At 31.4% G+C, this 21,012-nt stretch overlaps 1 protein-coding gene across 1 annotated transcript in view; it reads left to right on the top strand.

Annotated features, from left to right (window-relative positions):
• The window catches only part of LOC111708063 (sodium bicarbonate transporter-like protein 11), a 23,966-nt gene extending 9,095 nt beyond the window's left edge, over nt 1-14,871 (top strand). Inside the window, exons 6-25 of the mRNA XM_023481315.1 lie at nt 173-273; nt 1,139-1,202; nt 2,147-2,361; nt 2,479-2,567; nt 3,720-3,816; nt 4,810-4,885; nt 5,289-5,417; nt 6,245-6,430; nt 7,301-7,441; nt 7,518-7,595; nt 7,915-7,980; nt 9,410-9,474; nt 9,949-10,036; nt 10,370-10,401; nt 10,789-10,863; nt 11,389-11,435; nt 11,805-11,892; nt 12,280-12,356; nt 13,179-13,276; nt 14,090-14,871. Coding sequence (XP_023337083.1) covers nt 173-273; nt 1,139-1,202; nt 2,147-2,361; nt 2,479-2,567; nt 3,720-3,816; nt 4,810-4,885; nt 5,289-5,417; nt 6,245-6,430; nt 7,301-7,441; nt 7,518-7,595; nt 7,915-7,980; nt 9,410-9,474; nt 9,949-10,036; nt 10,370-10,401; nt 10,789-10,863; nt 11,389-11,435; nt 11,805-11,892; nt 12,280-12,356; nt 13,179-13,276; nt 14,090-14,156 — 1,879 coding nt within the window. The 3' untranslated portion in view covers nt 14,157-14,871. The remainder of the gene's footprint in view (nt 1-172; nt 274-1,138; nt 1,203-2,146; nt 2,362-2,478; nt 2,568-3,719; nt 3,817-4,809; nt 4,886-5,288; nt 5,418-6,244; nt 6,431-7,300; nt 7,442-7,517; nt 7,596-7,914; nt 7,981-9,409; nt 9,475-9,948; nt 10,037-10,369; nt 10,402-10,788; nt 10,864-11,388; nt 11,436-11,804; nt 11,893-12,279; nt 12,357-13,178; nt 13,277-14,089) is intronic.
• Nucleotides 14,872-21,012: the final 6,141 nt, after the last annotated feature.

Genomic DNA, 21,012 nt, shown 5'->3' with positions numbered 1-21,012 from the left:
AGCTGAATTATATCTAGGAACTAATCTATTCTAGGATGGTAGGTGTAGCTGAACTATATCTAGGAACAAATCTATTCTAGGATGGTTGGTGTAGCTGAATTATTTCTAGGAACTAATCTATTCTAGGATGGTTTTTGTAGCTGAATCATCTCTAGGAACTAATCTATTCTAGGCTGGTTGGTGTAGCTGAATTATCTCAAGGAACTAATCTAGGAGAATCTGCTCAGGAAATAAGATTCTTTATCCTAGTACTCTGTCCAGGAAATGTTAAAGGTAAAGGTTGAATAAAACACTTAAACTCCATCTCCTCCCACCCCAGCTTTAATTCTTCTTTTTTACAAAGCATTTGACAATTTTGGTTTAGATATAAATTTTAAAAGACATTTTTCTACCTTTCTGGCCCCTGCCATGTGCTCCCTGGATTGCCTCCATCCTGTGCTTGCCCCTGCTGGTTCAAGGATATGCCGGTCAAACTGCAATATCAGGATAAGAAAATCCTGTAGTCAGTTTATTTCAAGATTATACAGTGAGAAGAGGCAGCCATTGTTAATTCATAATATTCAATATCATTTAACTTATATTTGCATTTATCATATTACATTGTTGTTTATTCAGCACAGAGTATATTTTATTTTCAGAATAACGAATCTATATAAATAAGAATTTCATTCTTGTCAATATGTTAGCTAAACCTGTCTAAACGGCGGGACACAATTGGCTGAATTTTTTTTGAGGAAACCTATGGGTAGTGGGTACCCTATCAAAACATTTTATATTGTAGTCCTCTTATTTCTTATTTTATTTAATGATTCTTCTTCAAAGGATTTAAGAACTTTTTTAATTTACTTTTTACAAGAACTTTAGAAGAGGATTAATTTGCTTTTTATAATTTTTCTTTTTGCAACCCTGTTCTTTTAAATAATTTTATCATGTAACGAATTATTTTTATTTTCCGTTTTTTGATTCAGTGCTTTTCACAGTTATTGAGTAAAATATCAACAACGGCTTTTTAAAAAATGTCCATTTTAAGCAAAATTACAATTACGATTCTGTGACCTCTATTTGCAAGTGCAAATCCTCTAGTTTGAGAAAACCCAGCTTATTATTAAAATTCACTTTATAATATTTTTTTTTTCAGGAACTAAAAATTCTCTGGAAACGGCTCGAACCTTCTCAACACTTTTCTCCAGTATTCAGCTCAGGTAAATCAGATAAAAAGATGGATAAATTTAGCCAAATAAAATAATAAATTGTCGATGATAGTAGATAAATAAATGGATAAATTTGGCAAATAAAATAATAAATTGTCTATGATAGCAGATAAATAAATGGATAAATTTGGCAAATAAAATAATAAACTGTCGATGATAGCAGATAAATAAATGGATAAATTTGGCAAATGAATTGATAAATTATTTGTAAATGGAAGGATAAATTTGAGCAAATAAAATGATAAATTATCTGTTAGCTTACCAATAGATAGATAAATTTAGGCAAATAAAATGATAAATTATCTGTCAGCTTACAAATAGATAGATAAATTTAGGCAAATAAAATGATAAATTATCTGTCAGCTTACAAATAGATAGATAAATTTAGGCAAATAAAATGATAAATTATCTGTTAGCTTACAAATAGAAAGAAATATTTAGGCAAATAAAATGATAAACTATCTGTCAGCTTACAAATAGATAGATAAATTTAGGCAAATAAAATAATAAATTATCTGATGGTTTACAGATAGATAGATAAATTTAGGCAAATAAAATGATAAATTATCTGTCAGCTTACAAATAGATAGATAAACTTAGGCAAATAAAATAATAAATTATCTGTCAGCTTACAAATATATAGATAAATTAGAGCAAATAAAATAATAAATTATCTGATGGCTTACAAATAGAAAGATAAATTTAGGCAAATAAAATGATAAATTATCTGGCAGTAGATAAATCAAAGCATTGTGTAAAGAAAGTTTATAAACAATTGTCTGCTAAAAATAAAAACTTGTGAAAATCTTGAAAAAATTAAACTTTTTGCTTGTTTTAATTTGATATTAGAAAAAATTAACAAAATCATTCATCATGTTCATTTAAAATCTCTTAGTTTTTTTTAAATGCTTTAACTAATTTGGTAAACTATTTAGGCATACCTTGCTGCAGTCCAATAACGAAATGGAGTTTAAGAAAAGTATTGAGAAAGCAGCTACAGAGTTATATTTGGATGAGTCAGCTCCCCTCTTGCCGAAGAAATCCACGAAGGATGATTCCTTCCGGTTTTTAGACGTTGGACGCGGCATTCGGAACGATCTGACAAATCGTCTTCCATTCTACTGGTCTGATTTTAAAGATGGAGTCATAGGAATACATTTCAGCAAAAAAATTATATTTTTAAAACTAATGTCAATTTAATTTAATTATACAAAAAAAATGTTGTTTAATTTATGAATCTATCTTTGAAATGTATGCTCTGCTATAGGTCCTAAATCAATTGCTAAAACAATTTCAACATCTTTCTTTCTATACTTCAGTATCATTCTTCCAGCTATTGCATTTGGTAATCTTCAGGTATGTCATAGCTTATTTTTGCCTTTTAATAAGGAATGAAATTCAAACCAAGTTAATAAATATAGGGTTACCCACAAAAGATGAGACTGTAAAGACGACCAGAAACTCTTCAAATATAGCAATCCAAAGTCGAAATGAAGTCTTTAAAATGCGTTGAGAAAGAAAAAAATTTAAAATTGCAGGGAATCATCATGAATATACAGAATTAAAAAGACAGTATAAATTCTGTACAGTCGTCTCTGAAGATTTTTTTTGCTTTGTAGGTAACCCTGTAGAATTTCAATTTATTAATAAGTATTTTATTCTTTATATAATAGTTCTACAAATATTTCTTGATTGAAAAATATCATTAGTATCTTTATTATTATACAAAATCTGTATGTATCTTTTCAAAATCTGTATGTATCTTTGCAAAATCTGTATGTATCTTAGCAAAATCTGTATGTATCTTAGCAAAATCTGTATGTATCTTAGCAAAATCTGTATGTATCTTTGCAAAATCTGTATGTATCTTAGCAAAATCTTATGTATCATAGCAAAATCTGTATTCATTAGCAAAATCTGAATGTTTCTTCGCAAAATCTGTATGTATCTTAGCAAAATCTGTATGTATCTTAGCAAAATCTGTATGTATCATGTATCTTATCAAAGTTTTTATGTATCTTCGCAAAATCTGTATGTATCTTAGCAAAATCTGTATGTATCTTAACAAAATCTGCATGTATCTTAGCAAAATCTGTATGTATCTTAGCAAAATCTGTATGTATTATATCAAAATCTGCATGTATCTTAGCAAAATCTGTATGTATCATATAAAAAATCTTAAAAATGAATGCATTTAAACGTATTGCATAGATGATAAACATTACAGACATGTTTTGTACAGGGTTTCCCACATAAAATTGGATCGTTAATTGCTCTAAATTGAAATTTTCGGGACTAATCAGAAAAATTAAAATGACAGAATCATTTTGAAAAATGTTAAAAGGCTGATGTAAAAATTTGCATGCAGAAAATGCTAGGTTTTTCGAGAAATACATTCGTATTTAGGCTTTAAAGCTAGAAGATAGTCTTATATAATATGGGACGTGCTGTACATAACATTGTGTGTATGTGCAATACTTAAATATCTGAACTGTTGTTTTATACAAGGATGACAATACAAGCGGTAGAATAAATGTGGAGAAGATTCTGATCGGTCAAGTTTTTGGAGGTCTGGCTTTCAGCTTCTTTGCCGGTCAACCTTTAGGTTAGTTTACAATACTTGGAGGTCTAGCTTTCAGCTTCTTTGCCGGTCAACCTTTAGGTTGGTTTATAGCACTTGGAGTTCTAACTTTCAGCTTCGTTCCCGGTCAAAAATCAAATCAAATCATAAGTTGCAGGGATGGCCTAAGTGGATTGGAGTTAACAGTTTTTGGAGGTTTAGCTTTCAGATGGTTAACCTGTAGTTTAGTTTACAGTACTTGGAGTTCTAGCTTTCAGCTTCGTTCCCGGTCTACCTTTATTAGGATAGTAGTATAAGCCTGATTTAATTTGATCAAAATGCCACAACAAGAAAAATTTCTAGAAAATATTTTATTCGAAAAAATATCAAAACGAAAAATTTATTTATAAATATCTATTCTCTGTTAAAAATTAAATTTTGAATGACAATTGTCAGAAGAGAAAGTTGTTTTTTTGCGATATAGATTTGTTACGATTAATCTTGAGCAGATTTGTAGTGATATTTTTGCGGATTTTTTGTGATAACTATTTTATTTATCAATATTTATTTATGAAACTATATAATAAAAATAATATAAAAGAAAAAAATTTCAGAAAAAAATTGCTTCGCGCTAGTTATGTCTCAAAATTATTTTTGCGTTTGAATCCCTTTATTTTAGTAATTTTTCCACCAAAAACATAAACCCTGCAAAAAAAAAGTTTTCTATTATAACGCTAATCCCATTTTTTTACTCCCCCTGTTCATGATACAATTATTGCTTTTTTAAAGAGGGGGGGGGGGGGGTTCAGGAATTTGGGTTAATTTTTAAAATTGTTAATTCAAATTTTTAAATGATTCCATTTAAAATTTCTATTTCATAACTATGAACTCGCCTCAATAGATTAAAATCTCGTAGAAAATTCGTAAAAAAAGTTTGTCACAGCTGCAGTAATGCTAGAGGTAATGTTGCTTACAAGGGTAGAAAAGCTTTTTTTAATCTAATTTTGTGAAAACTTTATTATTTTTGTTTTATTTTAGTTGTTGTAATGACTACTGCTCCACTTGTTCTGTTTACCAAGATTATCCTTCTTATTGCGGAGGATTTTGATATCAGGGATATTTCACGTCATACTATCAAATAGATTTATATTAATTTCACTCACCCTTCTATTAGCCAAATCAATTGATATTTTTTTGTTTCTGAATGTTGCTTTCGCAGAGTTTACATGCCACCATTTTTGCTTCGTATAAATCCTTTAGATACAAAGTTTTGCATATTTTCTTTTTTTCATTCGTTAATTTGAAAATATTTTAACAACAATTTTGTGAGCCAATTTTTTTTCTTCTTTTTTCCAGTCATTAGCCATCCTTTGGTTTATGTAAGTTTTCACAACAAATTGGTTGAGCCGCTCTGACGTCATAGACACTAACAAACCGGCTCACCCATAGACAAGCAGATAGCAAAACTAGATTTTAGATATTTCTGTGTTTATGATTGTGATTTATTTGTATATTAGTTTCCTACCATTTTATGGCATGGTTGGTTTATGGAATTCTTTCTTCCTCTTCCTTTACGCTTTCTTTAACCTTTCAAAACTTATGAAATTCTCATCCAGGTTAATAATATTTATTGGCAGAGTTATTATGTAACACATGGCAGCCATTTTTCTACCTACGGCTGCGATTTTCCTGCCTACAGCGGTCATTTTCCTGCCTAAAGCAGCCATTTTCCTACCTATGGCAGCCATTTTTCTACCTATGGCTGCGATTTTCCTGCCTACAGCGGTCATTTTCCTACCTACAGCAGCCATTTTCCTACCTATGGCAGCCATTTTGTTACCTACAGCTGTTTATTCACAAAGAATGAGACTATAATAACGACCTGAAACTCTGTAAATATTTGGATTCATAGGTTAAATTTATTCAAAATTTGGAAAAGAGAGANTTTTTGGATCACTTTGGAGGTACAGGTAGTCTTTAGATAATCCCAGATAGCCTTTAGATAATAACATATAGTCTTTAGATAATCACAGCTATAGTCTTTAGATAATGACAGGTAGTCTTTAGATAATGACAGGTAGTCCTTAGATAATCACAGGTAGTCTTTAGATAATCACAGGCAGTCCTTAGATAATCACAGGTAGTCTTTAGATAATCACAGGTAGTCTTTAGATAATCATCTAGTCTTTATGTAATCACACGTAGTCTTTAGATAATCACAGATAGTCTTTAGATAATAACAGATAGTCTTTATGTAATCACAAATAGTCTTTAAATAATTACAGATAGTCTTCATATAATCACAGATAGTCTTTATATAATCACAGATTGTCTTTAGATAATCACAAATAGTTTTTAGATAATCACAGATAGTCTTTAGATAATTACAGATAGTCTTTATTTAACCACAAGTAGTGTTTAGAAAATCAGTAATCACAGATAGGATTTAGATACAGGTTAGATAATAAAAACACATCACAGATTTTAGACTTCAGTATAGGGGTCAGAAAATCAATGCTTGTCTTTATTTAGTAAAGGGGAAGATTTTCAGATTGTTAAATCTATTTCATGCCAGTAATGCTGCCTGTCAAGCTGACCTGAACAAAACTCTACCTGAAGCATTTAACCTGACCAGCCCGCTCATATCAGCACTCTCAAGGTCAGTAAATTAAGGTTAATCTGCAGTGTAAGAAAAGCATTACAAGTTTGCCTTACATCGAACATTTTTTTCATACTTTAATTAATCATAGAAATTTTTTCTCATAAATAGATAAATAGGCTAACATAAAAATGTTCTATAATGCCCTAACAAAATTTTAGTTAAGCTAAAAACTTGTTGAGGTCGCTTTAAAAACTTTTATATTGTTCTAAAAATGTTTAAATTGTTTTATAAACTTTTAAGATTAGTTTAAAAACTTTTTTGAATATTAGTCAATTCTAACAGAATTTTCACCAGTTCGTTATGTATTTTGTCATTTTAGATTAAATTAAAAAATAGTTAGGTTACAGGTATAAATGCATTGGGAAATTACGTAAATTCTGTAAGAATCGGCTCACTTTCAAACTGTTCAACATTATTTTTAGTTAATTCTAAAAAATTTTTAGAAGAATCAAAAAAGGTTTTAAAACAATCTTAAAAAGTTTTTAAAACAATCTTAAAAAGTTTTAAAACAATCGAAAACATTTTTACGATAGCCTAACTTTCTATTTCTTAAAGATTTAAAGAAATATCGAAAAGAATGTTCGATTTAAGTAAAACTTTTTTATATGACAAACTCTCGTCAAAATGCTTTTCCTACAGCGCAGTGTGGCAAAAAAAAATTTATTATTTTTTTTTAATATTGTGTTAAGACATCAACTTGCATGTTTGTCCACACTTTGTACCTAAAAAATTGATTTATTTGTTACCTTGAAACATACCTTAATATATCTTTGGAGGAAAAAGATTTTCTCTAGCGGTGGCTGGTGGAAACGATTTTTCTAGAACATATATATCCCTGTCAGGTTTACAAAAGAATTATGTCTCTAGAAAAGAGAGATCTGCGCATATTGAAGAAGAATATGAATGTGAGAGGGAGGTGAGCCTTCTCTACCTTATACTAATGGTTGGAACTGTGTGGCTCGGACTAACTCTTTTCAACTTTGTTAAAACTCCATATCTTTCACCCAGGTACCAACTTTATGTTTCTCTAGATAGATTTCTTCTCTAAACATAGATGTTGATTACTAAACCGGATATTGTTCAGGAAGCGTGAGCTGTTGTCAGATTATGCACTTCCGGTTGCAGTTGTTGTCTTCAGCATCATTGGATCCGCAATGTTTAGGAAACAGAACTAGAATTTCCGGAATATTAGCGAAAAATTCGCAAAATAAAATTTATCTAATTTTGATCTATCATTACATGATACCTTTAGTTGAAGTTAAAAAAGGGTGATGCGTTNTAGGATTTAGAAAGTGCAAAAGAAGTGATAAATTTATATTCTATGATACCTTTAGTTGAAGTTAAAAAAGGGTGATGCGTTATGTGACCCCTTATCACCCCCCTCCCCCCCCTCCACCTTTCTTTGGGTGTAAGTGGGTGTGAAAGATTATATCTTTCTGAATACTTTAATTTCATTATTAAAGTTAGTTTTGTAACTCTAGGGATGTAAAACTGACCCCTTTCCGCTATGAAGCCGGTCAATTCAACTTCCAGGTCGTACTTTTCAGGTAAACATCAAAACCAACTTATTTAATCGGTTGCACAATGCACCTCAATTCACAATGCACTGCAGAGATATAGACATTTCTAAAAGTTAGTCATGAAATTTTTAGACAGCCTCAAATTTAAAGTGTCGCACACCTTGGCCTTTAGTTTTACCAAACCAACTTACTTATACTTTTTTGTAGCCCTCTCCATATGTATTTTAAGATGTGCTTGTTTTTATCTAAAATTTAAAAGAAGTATGGCAAATTACTACTCGAATTTGCGTACCGCAATTTAGAATTGTCTAATTCTTAGATAAAAAATATATAAATAAGGATATCTGGACCAGCGATCTAGACTGCTTTAAAAAGTTGCATCAATTTTCAAGACTGGGTCGACTTTGAAGTGTAGCAGCGCCTTGGCAATTTTTTCTCAGTTGTAGGCATAGACATGTATACAATATATAAAAAACTCTTGTTCGACGCGTCGTTTTTAAATACGTAATTGCAAAATACTTATGTATTTTTGCGTGAGAACATGCAATTTTTGGATCACTTTGGAGGTATTTTTGCGTAAGAACAGGCAATTTTTGGATCACTTTGGAGGTATTTTTGCGTAAGAACAGGCAATTTTTGAATCACTTTGGAGGTATTTTTGCATGAGAACATGCAATTTTTGGATCACTTTGGAGGTATTTTTGCGTGAGAACATGTAATTTTTGGATCACTTTGGAGGTATTTTTGCGTGAGAACAGGCAATTTTTGGATTACTTTGGAGGTATTTTTGCTTGAGAACATGCAATTTTTGGATCACTTTGAAGGTATTTTTGCTTGAGAACAGGCAATTTTTGGATCACTTTGGAGGTATTTTTGCGTGGGAACATGCAATTTTTTGATCACGTTGGAGGTATTTTTGCGTGAGAACATGCAATTTTTGGATTACTTTGGAGGTATTTTTGCTTGAGAACAGGCAATTTTTGGATCACTTTGGAGGTATTTTTTGGGGGGCGTAGAGGTTAGGCTTACGTCTACCATTTTTTGCTAGAGGTGTAAAACTCCAAGGAACTGAACGAGCACTTAATTTGTTTGGTCAGAAAAATGAAACGTGCCCTTTCGCCTAAACCATATTTTACCAATTTTGCAAACTCAGGAAGTTCAGTTAAAAATTAGGTAAAGTCGTTCTCCTATATATCAATACAATAAAGACGATTTCAATTCAAATTTTTTTTCTACAAAGCTTTCCTACAGCATGGATATTGAATATACATGATTTTTTGTTTACTTTTAAACTTGTAAATTGAAAAAAGATTGTGAGAACTTAGATAGAAAAGTCGTCTTCATTATAACTGTGCATTGAATTATAGATATTTAGAATTTGGTTTTCTCTTTAGATCAGACATATATATATATTCAAATTGTCAAATCTGTTTTTAGATTTGAAATATTATTTTAGTGCTGCCATGGTTAATAGTCCAGAGAATAGATTAAAGAAGGGTAATGCTTATCATTGGGACTTAGGTAATATTTATTTTACAAAATTACTTAAAAATTATTTTTTATATCACAAATATTTTAAACAATTTAAAAAACAGTTTTTATAACATTTTGTTTAGTTGATTAACAAATTATTGTTCATGAGAAGAAATATCTACTTTACACATTTTTTTTGACAAAATTCACGATTTATAATTTTTCCCTGGCTATGTAATCTACAGTTCAACCTTAGAACAATATGCGGAAATAGTTTTAAAGAGCTCCATATATCTAATTATTTGATATCAGGCATCTACGCCATTTTGTTTTCTAGTTGTAATTTCCGGCATCAACGCCATTTTGTTTTCTAGTTGTAATATCCAGCATCTACTCCATTTTGTTTTCTAGTTTTAATATCCGCCATCAACGCCATTTTGTTTTCTAGTTGTATTATCCGGTATCTACGCCATTTTGTTTTCTAGTTGTAATATCCGGCATCCATGCCATTTTGTTTTCTAGTTGTAATATCCGCCATCAACGCCATTTTGTCGATATTCGGACTTCCGTTCATGCACGCGGTTCTACCACACTCCCCGCTCCATGTTAGGTAAAGATTTAACACTTTTCATGGATTTTAGATTTGAAACTAAATTCTATATCGAAAGGGGAAACTTGGAGTTTAAGTGCTTAATCTGTCAATAACAGCTGACTTGCATTTTTGTAATCCTTATCTTTAAAGATTTCCAAAAGGAGTTAAGTATCAGTTAAACTACAAAAAAAATGCTTAGCAGTACAAAAGTTCCTTCCTTAAATTTTTATAGAAAATAGGATTTAGAAAGTGCAAAAGAAGTGATCAATTTATATCCTTTTAAACAAAGAATTGACAAACTTTTTGGTTTTTAGATTTTTAAAAAAAAATTTAAAATTTTTTATTTTTTAGATGTTTGGCAGATGTGGAGACTAGAGTAGAAGGAACAGTTTATTATTAAAATTATTTTATTCTTCATTTAAAAAAAATATTCGATTAAATTAGAAAAACTTTAAACCGAATTTTTCTTTCAGTATTTAATATTTTTAATTGAATACATCTATAATTTTTTATACCTTGTATCTTTGCAACCTGATATTATTTCTCTTAAATTAAGATTTCGGCTAGATCTAAGAGCCAAAAATTGACATGTTAGTGTTTACAACCAGACTACAAAGATTAAAGGATATTAAAACTAAAGGTTGAGGCAAATGGTTTGTTCCTTAACTTGTTTTGTTTGATCTTTTAATCAAAGTATATAAATATCTAAACATATATATATGTATACATAGATATATATTAAAAGGTTAAAAATGTGAACTGTTGGTTAGGAGGATATGCAAGGGATGTAGTAACGTATGTTCGTGAGACAAGACTAACTAATATTCTCTCAAATATTGCTATAGGTAAAAACAATTTTAAATTTTTTTTTCTTGGAAACGTTTCGGCGGTTAGGATTGCCGACCCCTATTTCATCGAATGCAGGATTGTCTTTCAATAATAAAAAGAATAAGTGGTACTCTTTAATCAAGGAGTGTCGGTAAAGTATCACATCAATACTTAGGAATTAAATTATGTTGTAAGGATTTGAGGGTTTTGGATGGATTTCAAGAGGTGAAGTTGAGTTCATATAGATTCGGAGGTATTCCAATAAACAGGAGTTTTTGGGATTGCTAAGTTTTGAAGAAATTCCAGGTGTTTGAAGGAAATCCATCATACTTGAGTTTTGAAAAAATTCCAGCGAAATGAGGAAATCGTTTCGCGAAAAAAAAATTCGCCGAAAATTTCGCACATTTTTTCATTCCGTTCGTAGGAAAAAATGCGAAGATTTGTCTTTATGATTTTTAAGATAGAAGCATAAAACTACTTTGCATGAAACAAAACATGTATGGTAACTTTCAATGATATCTAATATTAATCGTTTTTTTCAGGGCTAAGTCTTCTTTTTCTACCGTATGTTCTCAAGTTTGTGCCAAAGGTGAATACTTTTAATTCAATATTTTTTTCATTTCATTTTAAACAAAATTCTGCATCGGAAAAAAAACTGTCGACCGAATTATCTTAGCGCAATGCCAAATTAATAGTGTTTGAAAAATGTTTTTAACACAATATTGTACTTTAAGTAACAGCGTTCAGACAAAGAACCTCTACCAGTTTTTGTATTATTTTGAAATCGAATTGGAAATAAAACTTTTCAAATCTCCTAATTTTTCTGAAGAAAATCCGCGAGTAATTGCAAAGTAATTGAACTATACACTACAGCCATTTTATCATTTTAATACAATGCTTTTCATCGCTAAGATAAGTGAATAAAGCATGAACTAAGTATAAAAAATGTTTTGTTTAGGCTGTACTTGATGGTCTTTTTCTGTACATGGCTATAACAGCACTGTACAGCAATCAGATGTTCGAACGAGTATCTCTACTGTTTACAGGAACCGAAACAGAAAATATTTCTTTCAAACTCTGCATTTAAACAATTTGTCTAAATTTAATTTTTTTATTCAATTAACCAAAACATTAATCTTGAATCGAATTTTTTCTTTTACCGAATTTATTCATAATAATTTGAATTTATCTAATTTTTATTAATAAACGTTTGCATGTTCTGATGTTTAGTATCTAAAACAAAAGTTTTTCTTCAGGTCCATGAATCTTTTTTTTCGTGAAGCATATTAAAAGTCATGCATATTTTTATTTCTTACATTTTAAAAGTTTACTTTACAAATTTTAGAAAATGTTGAATTGAAATAAATCCATGATGTTAAACCCTTTATTTATGCATTGTCGTGTTTTTCTAATCTGTTTCCCTTGTTTTATAGAGCAAGCAGCCTACCCGCCAAACCACTACGTGAAATCTGTTCCTCAAAAGAACATGCATATCTTTACATGCTGTCAGGTACTTTACCTTTATTTCATTAAAACAATAACTTCAGTCAATGACAGTGCAGTATCGTTGTCACGTGGTACAGACGGAAATCACGTGACCAGTATACTACACTACCATTGGCTGAAGTACTGGTGACGTAATACGGACTATACGGATTAAATGTAATAATATTATCAATTATATCTATAAAAAATGGAAAATAAAAATTAAATAATTATAGCAGGAGCAAACCTGAGATTTTCAGGTTGCTGTGAGAAATAGTCGTTTTCAGGTTGGTTGCGTAATTGTTGTATATGATCTGAGCTGGAAACTTTAGAATAGGATATCCTTAATCCCGATCGGTTAATTAATCTTGAGATTAATAACAAGAGGAGAACAAGCATTATTTAATCTCGAGATTAAGAAAAAGAGTGGATCAAGCATTAATCCCGATATATACCATTCAAAAGTTCCCAGCTCTGTTTAATGCTACAACTTTTATACAAAATCTGACATATGTCCTTTTGGTATAATTTTGACACAGTTTTATGTCAATTTCTCGAGACAGGAACATATGATAGATATCTTATAGGTATCGTTCAAAACCTGAGATTCTAAGGTTTTATCCTATACCCCTTTCATTTTTCCTTGACAGTCCCTTTCAAACAATTTTATTTTACTTAGATAAAGTTTGACTCAGAACTTTGGAGAACCTCGAAAGTATTTATAAAATGTCGTCTTGACAATTTTTCAATGGTAACACCTAAATCTCAGTATGATTTGATGGAGAACAATTCTTGATCCCCAGATTCAAAATTAGAAGGATCTGAGTTCAGATTTGATTCTGTTTAGTTGGTTCAGCTGTTGGTCCTGTGCGTGTTCGGATTCATCCCCTGGCCCTACGCCAAGATGATCTTCCCTGTAGTTCTATTCTTCTTCCTACCAATCAGGTCAAAAATATTAAAGGGACTGTACACGTTATTTCAAGTGACCTTCCTTCCGTTAGTAGAGTGGCATGTCCGATTCAAAACGTTACCCTTTAAACCTTTGTCTGTTCAAGGGTGAAGCAATCATTCAGTTCTTGCTAAATTATTCAGTTCTTGCTAAATCATTTAGTTCTTGCTGGACCGATTGGGCTGGAATTTTTTCTGGACACTCAGGGGTGGCGGGGGGGGTGTTATGGGCTAAAAAAATCAAATTTTTTTCAAACATTTATTTTCAACATTTTTTTCAAAATTTTTTCCTTTTTTATTGTTTGTTTGTCCGATCATAACTCAGGAACCCCTGGACCGATTTGCCTTACATTTTTATTGGGAGACCCACGGGAATGTTCTTTGCTGGTTTTGAGTTGGTTCCCCGGTAAAAATTGTCTTAGTGCGGGTAACCTGGGCAGCTCTGTGTTTCCGAGCTAGTACATATGTAAAGTTGTAATCTCTGTCTGTCTGGTTGTCTGTTGTTTGTCCGATCATAACTCAGGAAACTCTGGACCGATTTGCTTCAAATTTTGATTGGGAAACTCAGGAGACCCACAGGAATGTTCATCTTGGTTTTGAGAATTCTACGTTAAATGGTTCGACTTTTTTTATTTAGTTTCTCAGTAGAATCGTTTCAACGAGGGTATAAGTCGGTAGTAAATTAGTAACCTGGGCAGCGTTGGGTATATATATATATGTATTTAACTATTATAAATTTAACTATGTATTTATTTGATTTTTTTTTTCTTCAAAATTTAAATATTTTTTTAAATCTAAATTTTATTTCAGGCATAAGCTGATGCCATACATTCTGGAGAAAAAGTATCTAGAGGCCATAGATCCAACACAACACTGACTCAATCAATCAATCAATCAACCAATCAATCGATTAATTAAATCATTTAACAGTTATATTTTATTCTATTCAAAGTCACTTTTGTATGCTACAAATTTTATACTCAATAGATAAGACTGCGGAGTGCTGAAACTAATTTAAAAAATGAATTCAGCTTTTTTCTTGCATTAATGGCTCCTTGAATATGTAAACTTCATTTAAAGCAGAAGAAATCTTGATTTTCAGACAGATTTGAGGTAACTTCTTGTCTTAAACTCTTATTTTTTTAACATATCAACTCTGAATACAGATAAAATATTTAAAGTTACATATATGAAAGATTTACACCATCAGGTTGCAAAGATTCAGTGATAGAAAAGTAGAGTTTGATGCAAGTATTCAGCTACTTTGATTTATTTAAGCATTCAAATTTAAAATTTTTAACATGTCTCCATTGAGTTCAAGATTAAATAATATGCATATGAAGAATCTTAAGATTGTTACTTTTGGTTTTTTTACATTGACTTGAAATATTACGACTATAACCATGTTTAACTATGACCTCGTTATTGTATTTCTATGGATTGTATCAATTCTTATGTGTGTATCATGAATTACGTTTTTATGTAAATTTTTGTAAAATGTAGAATGTAGACAATTAGAGGTATTAATAAAGCAAAGATTAAAATCTATAATTTTCAAATCTTTTCGTCGATTTCAGATTTTTAACTGCAGCTCAGATGTAGAAATTGTAATTACGTCTATTATGTTTAACTTGTAACATATAAACCTCAAATACACCAGTTGATATAGAGACTCAGATCTGATTACTGTAGAGAGAGTAATTATGTTCTTGAAACATACGAGCTGAGATCGCGCCCATTGGTTTGGCGTTGATAGATTATGAGCTAGTGTCCGGTTGACATCGATAGCTCATAGGACTGTGTCCGTAATATTGGCATTGATCGGTTATTTTCTAGTGTCCGTGTTGACATTGATAGCTAACGAGATCGCGCCCAGTGGTAGTGGCGTTGATAGTTCATGGGATTATAGCCGTATGGATCGTGTCCTGTTTGAGACATTGATCAATTAATTGCACGTGTCCTTGTTGACATCGATAGCTAACGAGATCACGCCCAGTGGTAGTGGCGTTGATAGTTCACGGGATTGTAGCCGTGTGTTGACATTTATAGTCAAGAGAATCTGAGTTGTTCCATGGATAGATACTTGTTCAAGAAACTATTATGGAGTAGGGTATTTACTTTAGAATGGCTTTGTCAGAAGAGGATGAAAAAATGGTGAGGCAACCCTAAGCACACAAATTTCACTAGCAGGAAATGGTTCATTTGGCGAACCGTCCCGTTTTGCCTTTTATTGTCTGTATGTGTACTGTGCAGTATGCTATAGCAGGTTTAAAGGCGACCCTGTACTTGAAATGGACTAAAAGTGTCCTGTGTTACATTCTGTTAATAATGAAAATCAACATGTTCGTTATTTTGAAATGATTTCAGTGGTTCGTTAGTATACGTGAACAAAATGTTATTGTTTCTACCAACAATGTATCGATGTGCAAACTAAATGTTGAATCTAATAATAAAGCTGGCGAAACGGCTGGACCAAATTGGCTGGAAAATAAAAAAACCGCGCCCAGAGAATAATTCACGTATAAAAATCAGAAAACATATTTTAATACCAAGTGCGAATAGAAACAATGACAATGAATAATAATATAAACCTACAGGGCAACGCTGGGTAATCCAACCAGTTTCTAGAACAGCAAAATATAGCAAAAATAATAAAATTCAACCTTGTAATATATATTTCATTTGGACTTTCTAGATTTATTTTCTTAAATTTATTTATATTTACAATTGTTGATATTAGCAGCACTTTTAATAAGTTAGTTTACATGAATTTGTTTTGTAAACATTTTTACAGATATAAAGTATAGATTCAAACGCATTTATTTTTCTAAACATTTGTTTAAATGATTTATTTGTATTTGGATTTTTTAGATTCAAACGTATATGATGTTTTCTTAAAATTTGTTGAAATGCTTTTCTTTAATTTGGACTTTAGAGCAAGATTTAGATGGTTTGAGAAAATAAATAATAAAGATGTTTTATTTGGTGACTTTTTTCAGCCGTTTGATGTGGCAGAATATTTGCGCATCGTAATAAAAGACAAGTTTTAAAATAATAAAAGGCAAGAATCAACGATAGATCGATAAAGAATCGAATGTATTATAAGAAAAATTATTTTAAAAATTTGTTTTTTATCTCTTTTTTGTACATTGTACGTTACAAAAAAGTAAAAAAGTTGTTAAGTTTTGTTTTAACGCACTCAAAACAAGGGGAAGCATATTGTTATTTATGGCAAAAATGTTTTCATTAATTTTTTTCTGATTAAAACTTCTTTTTGAATTTGTTGTCTTTTATAAATGGAAAGACAAAAATATATTAAAAGGGGGTCATTATATCTTAAAAATACAGTCCACAGCATCTGCATAGACATCTGCTTGATTTCTTCAACCCCTTTTAATAAACACATTCCAATTTCTTTAAAAAATGTATTTTTATTACGTCTTACAGAGTTTTAAAGATGCCGTTCTACGTCTTAAAGAGTTTTTAAGATGTTATTCTACACCCGGGCAAGAGTTTTAAAGATGGTATTCTACGCCCGGGCAAGAGTTTTGGAAATGGTATTCTACGCCTTGGCAAGAGTTTTAAAGTTGCAATTCTACACCCGGGCAAGAGTTTTTAAATGGTATTCTACGCCCGGCCAAGAGTTTTGAAAATGATATTTTACGCCAGGGAAAGATTTTAAAAGATGCTATTCTACGCCCGGGCAAGAGTTTTAAAGTTGCTATTCTACGCCCGAGCAAGAGTTTTGAAAATGGTATTCTACGCCCGGGAAAGAATAAAGATGGTATTCCATGCCCGGGCAAGCGATCTGAAGTTGTTAATTTACGCCCGCGCAAGAGTTTTAAGGATGGTATTCTACGCCCGGGCAAGAGTTTTGAAAATGCTATTCTACGCCTTTACAAGAGTTTTAAAGATGATATTTTACGCCCGGGCAAGAGTTTTTAGGATGGTATTCTACGCCCGGGCAAGAGTTTTGAGAATGGTAAGGAAAGAGTTTCAAAGATGGTATACTATGCCCGGGAAAGAGTTTCAAAGATGATATTCTACTCCCGGGCAAGCGTTCTGAAGTTGTTAATTTATCAGTTTTAAAGAGATGAAACTCTTTCAACAACTGGAGCTAGCGCCTGCATCTCCTCATCCCGCATAGAACTAGATCCAGACCTAGAAATAATCAAATACGAATAGATCCGGAACTATATTTATTGAATATGGAGAACTAAATTTTGCAGATCCAATGGATCCGGATCCTAAGCACTGAATGTGATNATATATATATATATATATATATACGTTTATAAACGTTTTATTCCATCCCAAACTCCATTGAGCAAACTTTTTAATAGTCAGATCTCACGGTAACCTCCTCCTGTTCAATTAAAGTACTGGTCTGACCTGCAGCAGCTAGAGGCATAGACATGGGCATCGTTTTTTTTTTAAATTTAAAACAAATTTTTTTAAAACGAACGAAAAGGGTGTCGCTTAGAAAAAAAGAACGATGGACGAACGAAATGGATCGTTCAGAGAACTAAACGATTTAAAATCGGTGGAAGGAACTTTAAAAAACTATCGTTTTTTTACTGAAAGAACTAATTTTCCAAAGGATTTTGAAAAACGATAGTTTTTTAACTGAATGAACGACTTTTTCTAACAAATATTTGAAAAAATTTCGCTTTTTTGTTATTAAACGAACGATTTTACTGAAAGATTGTTCAGTGAGGAAGCCACGGAAAAGATGAAAAATGAACAAAAATTTTGAGAAAATCATTTTTTAATTGATGATTACGAAAATATTTATTTTATATAATACTAGCTGAAGTTAAAAAAATTGATTTTTGAAAAAAAATCGAATTTTAAAAGAAAAGAAAAAATTCGGACTTTGTTTGAAGCCTATTTAGGCCAACTATAGCTAACATATATAAATACAAATATACAAATATATATATATATATATGAGCGAAGAGCTTTATTGTATATACAAACCGGTCTGCCGACTCCATTAGCTAGTTCCCAGAGGGTCGGAGCAGAGGGTAGATTATAGGTTTTCAGCTTTAGTTCTTCATCTATCCTAGAAATAGCTTAGATAGATAGATAGATAGATAGATAGATAGACAGACAGACAGAAAGATAGATAGATAGATAGATAGATAGATAGATAGATAGATAGATAGATAGATAGATAGATAGATAAATATTTAGATAGATAGTATAGATACCTAGGGAAGACGACAGCAACTATGGTTCCCAGGTATAGGAACATAACAAGAAGAACGCACAGAATCTCCCCGGCATTCTACATACAGCTCAATATAATCTATATATAGACACCAAATAGGACAAATAAATTACAGTCTTAGTATGTCCTTACTTATGTTTTAATTTTAAGTCGTATTAGACATTATAATTCTGAATTAAATTGGAGGAAATGGGTTTGAAACTTTAAGGTTTGGTAGAGATCACTCCAAAATAGAATATTATTCTCATCAGTCACATATAGGGCCCTTCACAGAAACATTTATTTAAAGGGTTACATTGAGGGCCCTTCTTTAGGAGGGAAAAAAAACATTTCAAATTTGTAATAAGTGAAGTTTTACAGAGAGCCTTTCAGAGAACAAAATTTTATGTTTTATACTTAGGATAATGATGATAATGATGATTATGATGATAATGATGATAATGATGATAATGATGATAACCTTGTATAATCTAGACATGAGTGTGGGACCATGTTCTCCGTATCTGTGATTTGCTCTGATAGCTCCGGGAGCAAATAAACCACTGCTCCAGTTCCTCCAGCTACTAGGATAACCAGGGGGAGTAAAACCTTAAAAATTTAAATCTAAATTTTCTGAATTAAAATTCGGAAACATTTTCATTTTGTTTTTGTTAAAAAACGTTTTTTATTTAAACTTCATTAACAGATTTAGTTAAGCCGAGCAAGTGACATCGCATGACAAAAAACATTTATATAAAGTTTTAAAGTTATTTGAGCTGAAAATTCTGTTATGATCTCAATTTTTGTTCTGAACTGGAAACCAAATTGAAGTTGATTAATGGCTTTGAAAATTTTTAATTATCAGCAAATTTCAAGAATTAACAGAATAATTTAAAATTTATTTTTACCTTTTGTGGTAGAGAGCCTGAACATGTAGAAGCTGGGTAATACAAGGGAGGAGAATCCCTGAAAGAATTATATCTATTTATATTTAAATATTTAACAATACTAACTAAAAGGCCCGGCGGCGTTGCCCCTGGGGATGAGTGTCCACAAAAAAAATCAATCCATTCGGTCCAACCGTTTGGCCGGCCAGAGGGAACATATAAACGAATTTCTTGTTATATACGTTATCATTATTATACTGTCAAATATGTAAATTAACTACAAAAAGAATATATAATTTTAATCTAAAATTTGTTTTTAGTAAAAAAATGAATGTGAAAATGTTGAAAAGTTTAACATTGAATTTAAACCTATTTATTTATCTTCATAATTGGAATTCTAAATCTGAAAAATTCCTTTTATCATGAGTATTTAAAAAAACATTTTTGCTTCCATAACAGAGAATTTAAAACACTTTGGATTGATTTAAAAACAATTAAGGACAATTTAAAATTCGGTGATGGTGATGATGGACCAAACCTCTGTTGAGTAAAAAATTAGATGTTAATTCCATATTTATTGAAATTATATTTCGGTCTGCGTTGACCCTCGTCAATTCTAACGATATAATAACCATCAAAATCGATAAAAAAAATTGTTAAAAACTAAAAGAAAATAAAGAACAATTTAAATGAGTTTGTTTGAATTTATTAACTCTGTTTTATATTTACTGAGGTCGGAATTAATAAACAGTAAAAAGCATTTGAACTAGATTTAGTCTGTTGAACTACTTCTATCGTGGAAGAAGAGAAGTAGTTCAACTATATGTACCTAGTTCAACTAATTCTTGATATTTATTAATTCTAACCTGAGGGCAGACAGCTTACTTTTATACCTGCAAGGGAAGATGAGATACAGGGTTGCCATAATTAGAAGAAGTGCAACACCCACCTCGTGGAACACCCCTAGGCTGCAGTACGTTATACGGTACTGCAATATACATAATTAGAAGAATTGTCACACCCACCTCGTGGAACACCCCTAGGCTGCAGTACGTTATACGGTACTGCAATATACATAATTAATTCGAAGAAGTTTTATACCAAACTCGGGGAATACCCTTAGGTTGTAGTACGTAATGTACGTAGTACGGTACTGCAATATAATAAAACTAAATGTTTTTCACCTATCAATACATATTATTTCTTGTCAACGTAAAATCAAGTCACTAAAGTCGATCCGGTCCCAATAATATGTGATGCCTAATGGATTTACTGTGATATACCTGAGTATACTGGTGCAGGGTGGTGAGGATACTGGAGAGGATCCTCACCAAGTCCAGCAGGTCCACCACTGCCAGGGTGATCAGGGTCGCCGTCAACAGATTTCTCAGATCCCGACTCTTTCTGCAAAATAAATCACAACTTTTGAATCGTAAAAAACAAAACAATAAACAATATCATTCGTGATCTGATAAATAAAGACAAATGAATTTAAAGGCTAGACCAAGCCATACAACAATTGATCACAGCCAATGAGATTTCGCAAAAATATGACTTTATCGCTTTAAATTAAAAGTCTCGGCGGTGGATTTCGAGTTCAAGATTTGTCTCAGATGAACTATGCCCCCTGTAAG

This window comes from Eurytemora carolleeae, unplaced genomic scaffold (assembly GCF_000591075.1).
Source record: "Eurytemora carolleeae unplaced genomic scaffold, Eaff_2.0 scaffold5, whole genome shotgun sequence".
Taxonomy (NCBI): domain Eukaryota; kingdom Metazoa; phylum Arthropoda; class Copepoda; order Calanoida; family Temoridae; genus Eurytemora; species Eurytemora carolleeae.
The sequence above is the reverse complement of the archived record's forward strand: the minus strand, read 5'-3'. Positions and strand labels throughout refer to the sequence as shown.